The sequence below is a fragment of the Molothrus ater genome, chromosome 9 (assembly GCF_012460135.2).
Source record: "Molothrus ater isolate BHLD 08-10-18 breed brown headed cowbird chromosome 9, BPBGC_Mater_1.1, whole genome shotgun sequence".
NCBI lineage: Eukaryota > Metazoa > Chordata > Aves > Passeriformes > Icteridae > Molothrus > Molothrus ater.
In genome coordinates this window covers 23,014,141-23,030,128 of record NC_050486.2, presented here as the reverse complement: position 1 = coordinate 23,030,128, position 15,988 = coordinate 23,014,141, and the positions used below count along the sequence as shown (strand labels likewise).

The 15,988-nt window shown below is 42.0% G+C and overlaps 1 protein-coding gene across 1 annotated transcript in view; it reads left to right on the top strand.

Moving 5' to 3' along the window:
* Positions 1-10,181, top strand: part of TRABD2B (TraB domain containing 2B) — a 262,469-nt gene extending 252,288 nt beyond the window's left edge. The window contains exon 7 of the mRNA XM_036388349.1: positions 9,965-10,181. Within this exon, the coding sequence (XP_036244242.1) occupies positions 9,965-10,181 (217 nt within the window). The remainder of the gene's footprint in view (positions 1-9,964) is intronic.
* Positions 10,182-15,988: the final 5,807 nt, after the last annotated feature.

The following is a 15,988-nucleotide window of genomic DNA, read 5'->3' as shown; positions in this document are numbered from 1 at the left end:
ATTATGAAAATGCCAGGCCAAATTCAGATTTCGCTCAGATCACCTTTTCACAATTCCTGAATAACTTAACTGAACAAAGTGAGCTTTATACCTGGGGCCTGAGCCCAGGCTGAGGGAGCCAGGCTGAGTGCCTGGGAGCTGCTGGGTGTCAGGGATGCCTCATGTGGCAGAACCATGGAGAGATGTGCTGCAGACCACGCTCTCAGAAGCTCAGATCTGCAGAGACACTTCAGGGTCTGGGCTATGACACCTGGCAGGGAAGGGTTTTTCAGTCCTTCCAGCCCTACAGACCAGCAAGCAGCTTGGTATGAGCCACTGATGGCATCTCCAGGCTTTCAGAGGGTTTGGAAGTGCTTGAGGAGAAGGGGTTTGTGCTGTGACTGCTGTCACTGTATTTGCTTTGCCAGCAGCACGAGGAACCCAAACCTTGTGGCCAAAGCAGCATTTCAATGTGCCTGATAGATGTGCTCAGTGAACCTTTTTTTTTATTTTGTATGTGAGTCTGTTGGCAAGAAAAAGAGGCCAGTGCTTCTATTCAGTGGTACAAGCTTGAATTCAATAGTGCTCCAAATAAGAGGTTCAAAGATCTGACCCAACATTAATTATTGTTGCTGAGAGAGACACTGGAAAAATACAAGCAGAAAGTGAGCCCAGTGAATTAGAAAGAAAAATGTGATACAGACTAAGCAAAGAGAAAAACTGTTAGGTAGAGATGGAAAAAGAACAGGGAGAAGGAAAAAGAAAATTAAAATCAAGTGGAAAAATGCAGTATATTGGACATCCATTTAAGCTAGTTTATATTTTGGTTGTTCATTCTGTTCCTTAATACATTGCACAGACATCTCTATAGCTGAAATAATTTTATCTTAGAGAACAGTCTCCGAGAAAATACTTAATTTGACAGGATGTGTTAGGTATTTCCTCACTACCACCTATTCTAAATCATTTTAAAATCTGGAGGGGAAAGTCGATATCTTTTACAGTGTTTAACAAAAAAGTGACAGGGTCAAGTATATACATCTCTATGAATGTATGTGTTCCCCAAGCACATCTAAACATGCATGGTTAATTCTGTGCATCTGCAAAAAATATTTGAGCCATTGGGCCCACACAATGCCAAACAAACACTTGAGTACACAGAGGAAAGGGCAGAGCGAGTTACTCTGGTTCTAATTAATTGAAAAGCTGAGCCCGAGATGTAAAATATGGATTACAGTTTTGACCACCCCAAAAATATAAATTCTTTTGCATGTGAGGCTGTATTGGTGAGAGCAGGCAGTTTGCAAAATACAGACAAAAACCAGATATTCTGCTCATGCTTGGGATTTGGTTCAAAACCACCTGGTTGCAGCTCCATCAAATTAACTCCTTGCGTTGTGTATCAACAGGTTGCCCAAAAATCTTCACTGGCAGGGTTTTTCCAATCCTAAGCCCATCTGTGTTTGTGCCCTTGATGTTCTTGCTTACTTTGGCTGCACTAATGCAGTCATTATCTGTCCAAGGAGCAGTGGAACAAGTCCATGGTTATTTGAGCTGTGATGATGAGTGCCTTAATCACACGCACAAATCAGGTACACAGCCAGATGTGTGCAGCGGGTGGGGGCGAGTTTGGGGATGGTTTGGAGCCCACATCACTATTTAGACTATTGTGAGCACATCCTGGCTCAGATGTCAGTGCAGAAGTGGTAGAACAAAGGGCTCTGAGCTATCCCCTCTTAGCAAGGGCCTGGGTAAAACTGGGATGCATTATCCCAGCTCTATGATTGCCTCGTCCCACTGCAGAATCACAGGGGATATTCCTAGGATATTAGAGAATCATCAAAGCATTTCTTAGAAGGGCAAAAGAAAGAGCTAATGTTGTCATCTCCTGTCTTAGGACCACCCAGACACTACTACAAATCATGGGTCTTCAGCTACAGTATCTTGAATACTCTTCACAGGGATTTTAAAGAATTTAATTTCTTTTTTTACCTATTTTTTTTTTAAGGATGACATGTAGTTTCCTGATGGGCTGGTTTTAATAAGGTCAAAATCTTTGTTGTTGCCATATCAGAGAAGAATATAACATCTTTTAGTCATTAGATGGGAATGGGGTAATTACTAGAGGGTGTGCTTCAAAGGTTATTGGTTTTTACAACATTCTATGTTTTTACACCATTCTGCAGTCGTCTGGAAAGGAGCAGCAGGCCTGATTCTGCCACAGCCACAGGTGTGGGTGCAGGATCTGTATTCACTGGGTTTTCCTAAAGGACTTTGGGGCAGGACATTGAGAAGGGCCATGCACAGTCTCCTCTGGGGGTGGGGAAGGCTAAATCTGACTGTGAGGTGCAGGAATCCTTCCCTCCAACTGGAAGTTCACCTCAGAAAAGGGCCCTTGGGCTGTGCTGGAGTTGTTTCTCACCTGCTCATTCCCTGCCTGCTGGGTGCATCCCCCTGTCCACTGTGTTCCCCAGCCCTCAGGCTGCACTGCTGTGACAGCAAAGTCCCCTCTCCCTGTCTCAGATGCAGCAGACCCCACTGCCCCATCCATCCCTGTCCCCTCCCATCCCCGTCCCCTTCTCTGGCCCCACAGCAGATGATCCACTTTGCCTTAACGATGTGACCCACCTGTGGCTTCAGGATGCCCTTGCTCAGCCTCACTGCAGGTCAGTGTCTCTCCAGGGCTGAATTTGTCATCACAGAGATGTTTTGCAGGTGGCCTGAGCCATTGGGACCTGCAAATCAGAGCGAGTGCCTGCAAAACACTTCAGGTTGTGTTAATGCTGGTGGTGTCACACCAACGCTCTGAGGTCCTGACTCAGAGCAGAGTCAGGGGAGTCGTAGCACTAAAGTGATTTAACGAGGTTTTGATGGCTCCTCAGTGGGTGACTCGGGGATAAAAACCAAATCTCCTGGCTTCCAGCCCACAGCCCATGCTGAGAGGGGCCCAAAACTGCACCAGAGGAATCTGAGCTGCATCTCAGCATTGAGCCTCCTCCTGCTTACACCATCATGGCCCCCCTGGAGCCCCTGATCCAAGTGAGCCACCTTTTCCTCCTTCGTGTCAAACTCCAGAGCCAAGATCCCATGGAAGGGACAGCAGCTGCAGCCCTGCTCTGCCTGGTGTTGGGCAGCTGCTGCAGGACTGCAGAGGGGAGCTGTGTCCCACCAGCAGCTGCTTTTTGCACTGCAGCATCAGCAGTTTTCCTCTTCCCCACCCTGCTGTTCCGATCCCATTTGGGAACCCATCCCTACCAGTCAGGGCCCCCAGTGGGGCCAGAGCTTGGTTGGGATTCAGGAGACCTGAATTCCAGAGACAGAGATCTTTAGAAGCAGCTCATCTGACCAACTTAGAGTCATGCCTTTGTGGGGAAAGGTTGTCCTCTGGAGATGTCTCGCTCCCTATGAACTGTAGCAGGAATACAGCTGAATAGCTTTGGTTATAAGCCTGCATGACATAGCCACAATTAAGGCCACCTTTTAAATCCTACTAAAGGCCAGTCAGCTGAAGGACTGCCTGTGATTCTCTTTATGGCACATTTAACTATCCCATCCTTGTGTGCAGTGTCCTGCTCCCCAGCTGCATTTCAGTACCTGGTGACAGTGTGGTTCATGATTGTGGCATGCTGCTCACAGCTTTCAGAGCCACTGCCTGGTGAAAATTGTGCTTCCTTTTCCATCTTTTCCCTTGGTATCCTGTTCTTCTCTGAGAGATGAGCCATGGCAGATGTCCTAACAAGCAGAGGTGGGGGATTAGTCCTCTGCCAGGGTATTTGCTCTGCCCTTTGCCTCTGCACAGGAGAAGGCTCACAGGTGCCTGCTTCAACAGGGGGAATTGCTCGGTGTCAGGCCCCGGAGGAGCCAGAGCACTGAAAAAAGGCAGGATCAGACTTGACACTGCTCTCAGATGGAGATGGTTCCCACTTGAGTCTCATCAGGAGAGCTCAGATGGACAGTGAAGGCCTGTGGAAATGCTTCTGGTGCTGTTGCTGACCCCTCTGTCCATCACGTGGCTGAGGCTGTGCTGCTCACAGGGAGGCTGGGTGCTTGCACTATGGGACATGGCCAGATATCCAGGCTCCCAGTGACCCGGGGGTAACCAAAAAATAGCAGGGAGAAGGCTCTTCTTTGGCTCATGCCAGATCTTCTCTGCTGGCCCCACACCAGTGTGTGATTGTGCTTACTCACTTAGCTAAGGCAGTTTACTACACTACTGCAAATAAGCAGTGGTCTCCTCTGGACCAAAAACTGGATTCCCTAATCAGATCCAGGTTGGATTATTATTTTTTTTTAATGAACTGAACCTTGTGAAAGCATGAGCCTCTTGGCCTTGGTCCCACAAAGAGCTTTAGGATGTGCTGAGTTGTAAGTATGTGAATACTAGTGCTGGAAGCTCTGGTATTTGCGTGCTCACAGTCCTGCTCATCTGGGACCACAGGACTCAGCATCCTGCAGGATTTATCCCTCAGGCTGCAAGAACAGTGTCTGTAAGGAAGGTAATGATGAAGAGAGGGATGGGGGGAACAGAGCCTGTGTTGATCTAAATAATCCCTTCCAGAAACACATGAAATAATTATATGAACGTTTTGGAAGATGGGGATTTCATGTTCCTTTTAAAAGGCTACTCTAGTTATCTTCAAAGTTAAATCCTTGTGACATTTTTCTAGTGATTTTTTTACCCCCCCAACAGACTCCTGCTAACTCTTGGTTGAGCACCTATTCTTTTCCTTCAAATGTGTGGTCAGACTTCTTGCTAGCCACCTCATTTACAGACTGCAACGGGTTGGTCCCAGCACTTTAAGCAGATGTATTTTTCAAATCTTGATGAATAAATTTTGGTGACATAAAGAGGCCTGCTTAGTTCCAAGAATAATTGTCTTCACTTGAAGAACATTATTTCTGATCACCAGAAAAATAATGTGATCAGTCCTTTCACATCTGTTCATTAAATAAAAAGGGGGGAAAAAAAAAGGTCTGGCAAATTTTGTTTGAAAAGAAACAGGAAGCATATGCTTAATATCACTTAAGAAAACCCCTGGCCATCATAAGGTTAACATCAAATCACAAATGCAAAACAGTCATTATTGTATTTACTCAAAAATTTTCTTTCACTTTACTAGCTTTTTAGGTTTTCAATTGAAGCATGCGTTTTTCAGGTTTCAATCTAGCTTCTTTCATCAGATGCTATTGTAAGAAAGGCTGTCTGAGTCAACATTTGCTTACATTTATTAAAAATAGTTGTCTTGTGTTTACATAGCTCCTTTGATCCAGAAAAATCCCCAAACACTTTGTAAGTTATACTTGAAAGGGTTACTTCCTCCACCCTGAACAGAACCACGTTGGGACCAAGTCATGGCAGCAGATTAAAAATGGATAGAAATATCACAATAATTGGGTTGGTCCTCACCCCCTCAGAGAACCAGCAGTTTTCCATGAGCTTCAGAACAATTCCTGGGACCATAATGGTGGTTTGGACTTTGGAGGCAAAAAGCAGTGCCAATACTGTCTGTCCTCTTGGGGGTTGCCTGTTTTTCAGCCACTTGGCAGATATAGAGGCAGTGGAGCCTACTGCACCAAGCACAGGGTTGGTGAGATCTCACCCAGGCCTACTGTTTCCAGTTTGGAGCATCTCATGCTCTCATCCAGAGAAGACATGGATCAGAGACAGGGCAGAGCAGAGGAAACGATAGAGGGAAAGCACTTGACAACTTGCAAAGAAAGGTGAAGGGAATTGTTTGTTTAAAAAAGAGAAAGTTGAGGTGAAACATGGTTAAATTTTCCAAGTATGTGAAAGGCTCCTGAGAAGAGAAAAGGAATAAACCTGTCCTGGGGAACAGGACAAGTCATGACCTTACACTGTAGCAAGGGAGATTTGGTGAAACATTAAGCAGTAATTTTGGGCATCAGAAATGGTGAAATGCTGGAATGGATGGCTGGACAGAGTCTGGAATTGTATCGTTATCACTGTTTTTTTGAGGCTGGATGAGACAAATGTCAGGAGGGGTTTAGATCTTGTTCCTGTGTCTGGGCAGATGGGCCAGAAAGACTCTTCTGGTCCTGACCTGTGTCCTTCTGCTGTGGTCAGATGAACCCTGCTGACATGGATGAACCAAGTCATGCTAAAAATCAGTTTGTGAGCTCTCGTCAAAGTCCTCACAAGACAAACCAAAGCATAAATTCTCTCAATGTGTTGCTTGTGTGTTTGTTTTATTTTTCAGCTTTAAAATGCTCCCAAACCATCAAGGTGCTTCAGCACAGCCCCAGCTTGGAGAACTTGAATAATGTAATTGCATTCAGTAGAATCTGTGCACAAAGCATGTGCCTGAGGCCCCATTTTTGGGGAAAGTTTTACACATTCTAATGATAGTAAGACAATGTATGAGTAATGCACTGATTTGAAAAACTGCCCTATTATCTGATCAAAAGAACAAGCTCATGAATATGATACCGCAGGTCATTTGGCTAAAACCTACCTGGAGTCTTCCAAGTTTTTAAAACAATCCCATACACAGAAGCAAAAAAGAGAGATATGAACAGCAGAGCCAGTGGTTGCCTGCTAACCACAGATCATGTGGAATGTTTTATTAAAGATATTTTATCAGACATACAAGGCTGAAATACAGAATATCCTGGTCTGGCAAGAGAAGACGTGATAATAATTTAGATTATTATCCCACAGATCTCTGGTTCATTTTTATTATTCTCTATGTTCATTTCAGGAACGCTCAAATCCTCTCCAAGGAAAAGTTCTGGTTGAGTTCAGGGAACTCTGCTTCATCCTTAGGGAATGTCCAAGGGTCAGTGAGATCCTACATGGACATGCAAACGTGCACAGAGGGAGTTTGCAGAAGTCATCTCCTGGCACCAGGGCCACCTCTAAGATCAGGTTATAGTCCAGCCTGGCTGTCCAGGGCCCCTCTGTAATGCCTAGGAAGTGAAAGACATCAAGCAGGAGTAAGACCCCCCCCAGAGACCTGCACTGGAGTGAGGTGGACCAGCTTCTGCAAAAGTTTCTCTCCCCATTCACTACAGAAACAGCCTAGTTAAAAGATGGGACCAGAGGTTTTACAAGGACTTGTAGCATTTGGTAAAAGGGATAATTCTCTTTAGATATCTCTAAACCACCTTGGCAGCCAGCTAAAAGTACATTAAGAAAATGTTTTTAATGGATAAGCTGTGATTCATTTGCTATTAGCAAATGCTTTGTAGACGTTAGTGGAAACACACTGTTCTTCTCTTGTAAAGCACTCAAGGAGTTTTTGAAAACAAACAACCCCACCTAACAGTATTTATCTTAACAAGAATGCTTTTATACAAATGTAATGTCTTGAAAACAGAAAATAACCTCATTAACTAAGGAGGAGTGGTCAACAATTCTCAGGTCCTTGAATAAGGGAGAAAAGAAAATCAACAAAAACCAACCAATCAACAACAACAACAACAAAAAAAATCATCCCCCAAAAAGACAAAACCAAAACACTTATGGAAGTTGACTAGAATGCAGAGACATCAAATGTTGATTTAAGGCTGCTTTAGGAATACCTTAGATGTAGCTGGCTGATGAGTGGGCTTGTGGTGCTTTTGCAGGTTCCCTGGCCAGCCTGTGTGCACAGAACATCCCTGAGGAGTAGAAAGTTTGTGCAAGGGAAACTTTAATCTTACTGGAGGATCAAGCCCATAAAATGTGTCAAGAGCAGGATACACCCAAACTGGAAGTCAGATTGGCATTTTGATGAGTTTTTAAAATTAAAATCTTATTAATTAAAATTTAATTAAAAATCAGACCCTCCTTGTAGTTTAAAATTTAATTTAGGGCAAAATTTTGTAGTTCAGTAATGTGGCAATCAGTACCAAAAGATGAGGACAAACACCTACCCATGCTTACCTTAGAGAAACCAGGTATAGGGGGAAAACCCAAGTTGTGATCCCATGTCAGTGCTGCCAGACCTGTGCACCACATCATCACTCAGCAGGATAAATGAGAGCTGGATCAGAAACTGAAGCTTGACTGCATTTGTGTTGGATTACCCCGAGCATGCAGTACCTCTTTTTGTCAGAAGTTTGCTTTAATGGTGCTTTGTGTTCACTGTGGGAATGATGTCACTTATGTTACAGGAGCTTGGCCACACAGTTCCTAATCCAGTGCCATTCCTGCCAGGCAGATTGGAAACAGCAGCATTAGTTTATGGCAGATCAGCTCCTTGTGTTAAGTGACTGCAGCAATCCTGATGCAATATAGCAGAAACTCTAAAGCTGGGTGTCTTATATCATCACTTCAAGACATAAACCAACCACTCACCACAGGAATTCAGAGAACTTTCTCCAGCAAGCCTTGATTGCAGAGTTCTCTGTTCACAGCAGTTTGTTCCTCTGGAACAAGCACTGCTCCTCAGTGTCAGAGTCCTAGTACTGGTCAGATGGATTATCTGCTCCCATGAAGCAATTCCTGTCTTTAATTGAAGACTGCCTTCCCTTTTTACTCTAATTCATTGCACATTAGTTAAGTTCACTTCTAGCTGCAGAAGCACTGTCCCACCCAGAAGCTGTGGTGACAGTATAAAGGATGAGGGAAGAAATGAAGTGACTTCTCCCAAAACTCAGGGTGAAGTGTAATGTGCAGGGATTGTCCATGGGATTTGATGTTGACCAATGCCCTCTTCAGGGTGGGCTCTGATCTCCTCAGTTTGTGATTGACTCAGCACATTTGAAGCATCTCAGCTAAAATCCATCTTGGTATTGCTTAGACAGAAAAAGACAAAAGCCTTTAGTCCTTCTAAATTCTGTTTCTGTGCAGAATCTGAAGTAAGATGTTATTCCTTTCATCTGATATTACGCAAGACACAACCTTTTCCTTCCAAGGTCAAGATCCTGGATACTGTAGCTAAATATTTATAGGACTCCATAGCTTCTTAGCCCATTAAAAATTATATGAAGGTCATTTTCAGTGCCTCCAAATCCCCTTTATGCAAGTTTTAGAGAATCTACGGGTATTAGTGTCACATCTTTTTTTTCAGGGGCCCTTGTGTTTTTCTCGTCACTTCTCAGCAAATTGTCTTGGGTTTAAGTCCAAAATCCACCCTGTGCAGTTTGCATGCTTGGTTGTGCTGCTCCCTGACCACTGGTGGATTATGGATCATCCAGTAATGGATGCAGTGGGGAGATTTTATGAAATGGAGATTACAGCTTAAACTTCCAAATCAATCGTAAATGGACCTTTCTGACCTCCAGTGTCATGGGAGTCATGATGAATTCCAACCTGCAAATTCAAATCAAAGTACTAACTCAAGCTACAATCAATAAGCAATCACACTGCTATTGAGGCAAATTCAGAGTCAGGGAAACCTAACAGCAACTGAGTCTGGTTTTGGCTTTGTGATTTGATCCAAAATAGCTTAAAGCCAGGAAAAGAAATGAACCTGCTCAATCTCCCATGCTCAAGGTTATCAGTTGTGTAAGGGGATCCTGGGAAGTTCTTTAAGGCTTGTGAAACAGGGAAGGAATGTATTCTGGACCCTCCTGGTCACTCAGTATGTGGCCCATGGTGAATAAGACATGTCACTGAGACATGGCAAATTTTCACACCTATGGTAGGAAGAAAGGACATAAGAATCAGATCATCCTGGGTCAGCACGAGGATACATTCAGCACCATTTCTGATGCTGGCCAGTAATGGATGCTTAAAAATGGAGAGAAGTATGTCAGATACATTAAGAGCAGTCCCTCCTTTGGTTGTGTTTTGTCAGCAGAAGCTGAGGGACTTCCTGGATCAGAGCTGTTTCCACATCATCACAGTTACCAGTCTCTGGGTCTCTCTCTGGTGTCTAATGTGTGCATAAAATAATACTGATAATAATGACAATAATAATGATAATATTATAATAATAATAGGAATTGCCATTGTGGTTGCTACCACTTGGGATGACAATTCACAAAGTAGAGATAAGGATTCTCCTGTTTAATTTCCTTCTCTTGTGTTTTCTTCCAGCACCACCACGTTGCCTTCCTACATCAGGATAACCAATGGCTACATCACAGTCAAGCCTCCCATCTGGATTTCCAACCAGCTGGATCAGAGGCCGCGTCCCGAGCGCCCATCCCAGCCCACGAGCTCAGCCCCAGCCAGCCTTTCCCGGCCATCAGTAACATTTCCTCTCTGCATGGCCATAGCTTCCTTTCTCCTGAGCCTACTGCAGCCCTCCTGACCACACTATATTACATGCAATCCCTTGGAATAGAGAGATAATTTATGAACAAATTGGAGTTTAAGACAACAGTTACAAGCTGGACCTTCTCAGTGACTCAGTAGTGCCTTCTAGCTGATATTGTCTCTTTGCCCAGATACATTTTGAAACTCTAAAGCTTTATTGTAACACTGACTTACATCTTCTTTTTGTAGAAGGATCTTTATTTCCCATAGTGCTATGGGGTTTTGTAAAATATACATGTTCATATAAAGAAAAAAAAAAGAAAAAGAAAAATGTATTTATTCGACTGGTAAACTTATTTTTCTTGTTGTATATGTTAATAACATCCCTATTAATCAGTAGCGATGGTGAAACAGATAAATTAATATTTTCTATATTTGTTTTCTGACAACTCTGCAAATGTCTGAACTGACACCAAATGAATGCTTTCTTTGTTTCTTTAACCATTACATTTTACAGCAACTGTCCAATAAGTACATTTCTGCTGAACTTCTTTATTTTACTTCTTTTATTCATTAGCATATCTTACACTGAATAAAGCAGATCCTGCTCTCTGGGGCCTGTGCCCTTTAGAAAAATAAGTTCATTCTTAACTCGTTAGCTGCCACAGTCTAAAATACCAGGTTTTTTTTACATGCCATACTAAGTCATTATTCAGGATAATCCTCTACATTCTCCCTGTTTTCTTTAACTAAACTATTTAACGTCTTCAGAAATTACCAGTTTCCTCCTTTGCCCTGAAATTAATTCACCAGCTAACGCATATTAAAACACCCTTTTCTTAATAAAAAAATTGCTTTTAAAGTCTGGAATAATCCTACTTGGAATTATTTTCTTCTCTCCCTCATTTTATATAAGTATAAGCCTACAACTTTTTTGAGCAGAAATGAGAAGAGAGCTTGGTCTGTCTATAGATTATGAAGATGTAGTGTCCTGTTAATCTCTACAACTCCTTTGTACCAGTTGTATTAATGCCCATAGACAACCTGAGGCAAAAAACATCTACAAATTCCTCTTTCTCTTGCTACCATAGAGCTGATAGAGCTGATATCTCTGTGCTGAAATAATTATGTCTTGTCCAAATTCTGCTCAACACCACAGGAATCAAACTAACCCCTATCTTATGGAGACATGCAGAACATTCTTCCACTTTTAAACTATGGTACCTTAGCTTGAAAAGTTACAACACCTTACCCTCACTGAAAAATGTGCTCCCTATCCAAACAGATGTTGTTGAGGAATGAGATTTACAACATCTATGTGGAAAAAAACCCGGTGCCATCTTAAAAATAATTATGTTTAAAAACATAATAATTATGTTTATGTAGATGTTCTTTCACTATCAGAACATGATGAAAAATCTCTTTGGATACAAAAGTTTATAAAATGAGTTTTGGTTGAAATTGTGAGTTTTTTCCTAAGTATCTACAAACAAAAAATCAAAACTATATGATGAAAACATCTTTTTTAGAAGTCTCCAAATCAGAAAAATATAATACAAGCTTTTCTTTAAAAGCAGTAAGAAAATCAGTGCTTCTTCACTTTGGAAAAAAGAAAATGATGATAATTATAGCAATGTCACTGCTAAAATTCTGGCTGAAAACAGCCCTGTAAGTTTCCCAGCAGCCCTACAGCCTGGTCTGTGGAGCTGCAGATGATTCCATGCAATCTGCAAGACTCTGCAGTGAGAGAGAGTTCAGAACTCACAGTTTGCTTGTTGTCATACCAGTTATTTCATGAAAGCAAGTTAGAAAGAAACTAGACTACAAAAATCACAGGATTTCATGATGAAATACTGAGCATTTCCATCATGCATCCCAGCCCATTGCCTTGCAAAGGCCAGGGACAATACAGGTAATTTCTTTTTACCCTACTGGACCCCATGATGCATCCCAGCCTTTGCTCTATTTTTGACAGCAGGCTGTGCAGGTATTTCAGTGGGTAATAGCACAGAGTGCTACAGGCTTCCCCCAACAGTTGATAAGGCTGAATGGAAAACTTTGAGCTTTGCCCCAAATGTGAGATTCAAACAGACCCCGTGCATACTTTCATATTGTGTATTTTGGCTAGCAGAAGATTAGAGATGTTAGTTTTGGACAGAAGCCATTCACCTTGCATAATATTTATTGCACAGAGATGGATATTGAAAACATATTTTGAGAACTTTCATTTTGGTTTTATTTGAGCTATTACTCTAGAAATGCCTTCATTTGAATATTATGGTTTAAGAGACCTTCAAATTTAACAGTAATGCATTTTAAAAAGATTATTGGTTCTCCTGATGTGTTCAAGGCAGAGATGAAAACTGAATTATAATGTTTTATTTACAAGACTGTAACTGGATATAAGGTAGGTAAATCTAAAGGGTGATGATAAGTTATGTAGTAAAAGTGAACAGCCAACAAACCAAAACCCATTGAATTTTATTTGTTGTAACCAGATCATATCCAGAAATTATTCTGTGGTGCTATCCCAGGAATAATTCCAGGTGTTGGAAAACCTACAGTATAAATAGACAAGACCTTGTAAAGATAAGGGAGAGAAAAAAGAGCAGAAAACAGAAACAACTTGTCCAAGACTGTAAGGAAAACCAACAACAGGACCAAGACTAGAAATGACAATTCTGAAGTTCCCCAATTTGTGGCTTTCTCCATAAACCTCTGGGGCTTTTTTTTTTTTTTTTTTTAATATTAGGAGCACACAAATCTCTCCACACTCCCAGCTGTCACTGTGCAGCACAGAATAGTCACTCTTTTATCACCAGTGAGGTTTTCTGCACAGTAATATTCAATTTTCATTAGCTCAGATACTGTGGTATGTTTGGCTATCACAGGATGTAAATGGCTTGGATATCAATGTATGTTTTAACATCTTTGCATTTCCTGGCATTTTCTCTGTAACTCTGGGAAATTAATGAATTTTACTAGAACCCTTGTGCTGGTGCCTCACATTTGTGCAGCCCAGGTGTCAAAACAAGGTGTCTGTTGGATTTGGGGTCTACACCTGATTTTTTCCACCTAGAAGCAGCTCCCTCAGTATCTGAGCTCTCTCTGGCTCAGGGAGGAGACACGACTTAAAGGTTAAGTAGGTGTCTGTAGATCTTAGCTCAGGAACCCCACATGAATGGCTTCAGCACAGGTCTCTAACCAAACACTCCTTTTATCATCTTCTCTTACCCTGAAGTACAACTTAGGGTCACTTTCTTCAATACTGTGTGCAGAGCAATGCTGGATAATGAACCCTCACTGTGGCTGATGAGTTGTTTAACAATCAGCTGTGGCAGCCCAGCATTAATTAAAACACAGTAGTAGTGGTTAGCACAGCCTTATGCACTCTGTCACAATGGATCATGATTTCTGAATTTCTGATGGTTTTCTAAACCACGACTTTAAAACCTGGACCAGATTTGATATGTGCTCTGGAAGCAGCACTGACTACCAGCTTCAGGTGGCTTCAGTTTCCTCTGTGGGTTTCTCAGAAAACCAAACACTGACTCAACTCTTTCATCCAAAGGAAAGCTCAGATTCCCATCTTATCACAAGGTTCCAAGAGCAGGAGATTTAGCAAAAACATTCATATAATAGCCACATATAATAGCAAATGCTGGTGACCCTGCTTTTCTCTGAGAATCAGCATCAAGAGAGTCACCCAATGTCTGGCAGTCCAGGACACGGCTTTGGGTGAGTCCAAAGCTCAGTGGTCTCATGATTCATCTTCTCAACACTGTTGCAAGGGACACCAACATAATTCACATTAAATGTGACTGTAGCATTATCAACAAATGCTGTGTTCCTGCCAAGATCTTGCCCTGGTGGAATAAATAATATCATATCATCAGCAACAAATCTAATCTCTCCCTTCTCAGTGTTTTAATGCTTTTCTTGCTTAACTACAGACACTATATTAACATGCACTGCCACTTGGAGAGCCAGTCAGTAAGCTGGGACAGAAGGTATTTTATATTTTATGACTGAAGTAGTTTCTCTTCAATCCCTAGAGCTGTTGAATAATGCAATAAGTCTTCTGGCAATAAATGATGAACATGATTTATGATAACTATGCTTTATACAGGTGTCAAAAATCTGCTTTGTTGAACTTCCCTTCCCATTCCTCTAAGCTCCACTGTAATTTAGGAACACCCAAGGTACAGAGTTGTATATTTATCTAAGTTCTTCAGTATACAATTGTCGAGAAAGAGAGAATAGAAAGAGGGAGAACTTAATCTATGTTTAGTGCATTGATTAGTCAAGTGATATGACTCAGTCATTACCATATACCACTGTTAGGGAGGAATTTCCCATCATATATTTATGTTAGAGAAACCAAAGTGCCAAGGTTATTATCTCAGCATAAGTGTTACCATGCCAAACTTTGCTTAGTACCGCATTTCTGTATTATATCCAAAAATTGTATGGTCTTGTCATATCTCTGAAGTGATCAATGTTCCATGGAGTGTGCTAAAACCCAGCTTCAATTTAAGCATGTTTCAGCTTAACTGAAGCAGAAAGATAATTTGCTGAAGTTTGAGATCATAGGGTGTGTGTGTGTGTGTGTGTGTGGTGTGTGTACATTTACAGGTGTGTGTTGTCTGTGTTCTGTCCCAACCCAAATTCAGCCTTTTCTATGACTAACATTTCAGGAGGCACCTTAATCTAGCTAAAGGCAGAGAGGTCTTTGCAATAAGTAGGCAATACTTTCCTTCTACAGGACTGATTAACCATCCTGCAGATCATGCTCACACCGAAATTCAAACTGCATATTTGTCAGTTTTCAGTTCAAATATATTTCAGATATTTTTTTCCTGTTCCGCCTCCTGCTTTTGTGAACTGTTTTGAAGAGTGTAATAAAAAGATGCTTTCTAATATTATTTTATCAAAATATTTTTGTAGCATAATATATTAATAAAATGTTATTATAAATCCATAGCACAATAATCTTGTGTGTCTTGATTCTTTCCTTTGCACTAAAAGCTAGGGAATCACTGAAAAAAAGGAACATTCTGTTTGTGGGGCTTAGGCATGCTGCTTCTTTTATGCCCAAAACCAACATGGGATGAAACATGGAGAAAGCAGAGCAAAGCTCTTTCTTTCTAACTACTCCCTTCCCTCACTACTAAATCCATGTGCCTGGGTTCTGTAAAGCAGCACTGCAAGCCTTGAAGCTACACCAGCAGCACCAGTTCCTGTCACTGGTGTTAGAGCTCAGGCACTGGTGCTGGGACACACAGAACCATCTCTTGTCTGGCACAAGGGGCAGAAGGGCCAGGAAATGATCCCTTCCACACAAACCAGCTGGAGTGTGTGCAAAAGCCCAGGGGGAGCGTCCATGCTCCCTCCTGGTGGCTGCAGGAAGCTCTTTTCTCCCATTGGTGTCCTTTGAACCACTGTTGCTGCCAGTGGCAAAACAAAAAAATCCCCATTGAACTGTGTCTCCATTGGGGATGGAGCAGAAGCTGCCTCTCCACATCAAGATAAAGGCACACAGATTTACTCATTTTTCTTGGCATATTGCTTTTTCTTGCATCCAAGCCACGTCTCGTAGCGGACACTGCAGACTTCTTGCTGATCATTGTTTACTTCTTAATTATGTGCTAAATCATTTGTTCTTTAGCACACCATTTGCAGAGGACTCCACCAGCCAAGCTGGTTTAGAAATATCCACTGTAGGAAATGCAGTGGGAGGTGTAAACACTGGAGCTGGTTTGAATGAGCTAAACATGGCACAGGAAGGGCCTGTTGCAAAATAGAAGGGCAACTCCTGAAAAACAAAGCTAAAGAGAGTCCATCTATTGAAATACCAACCAG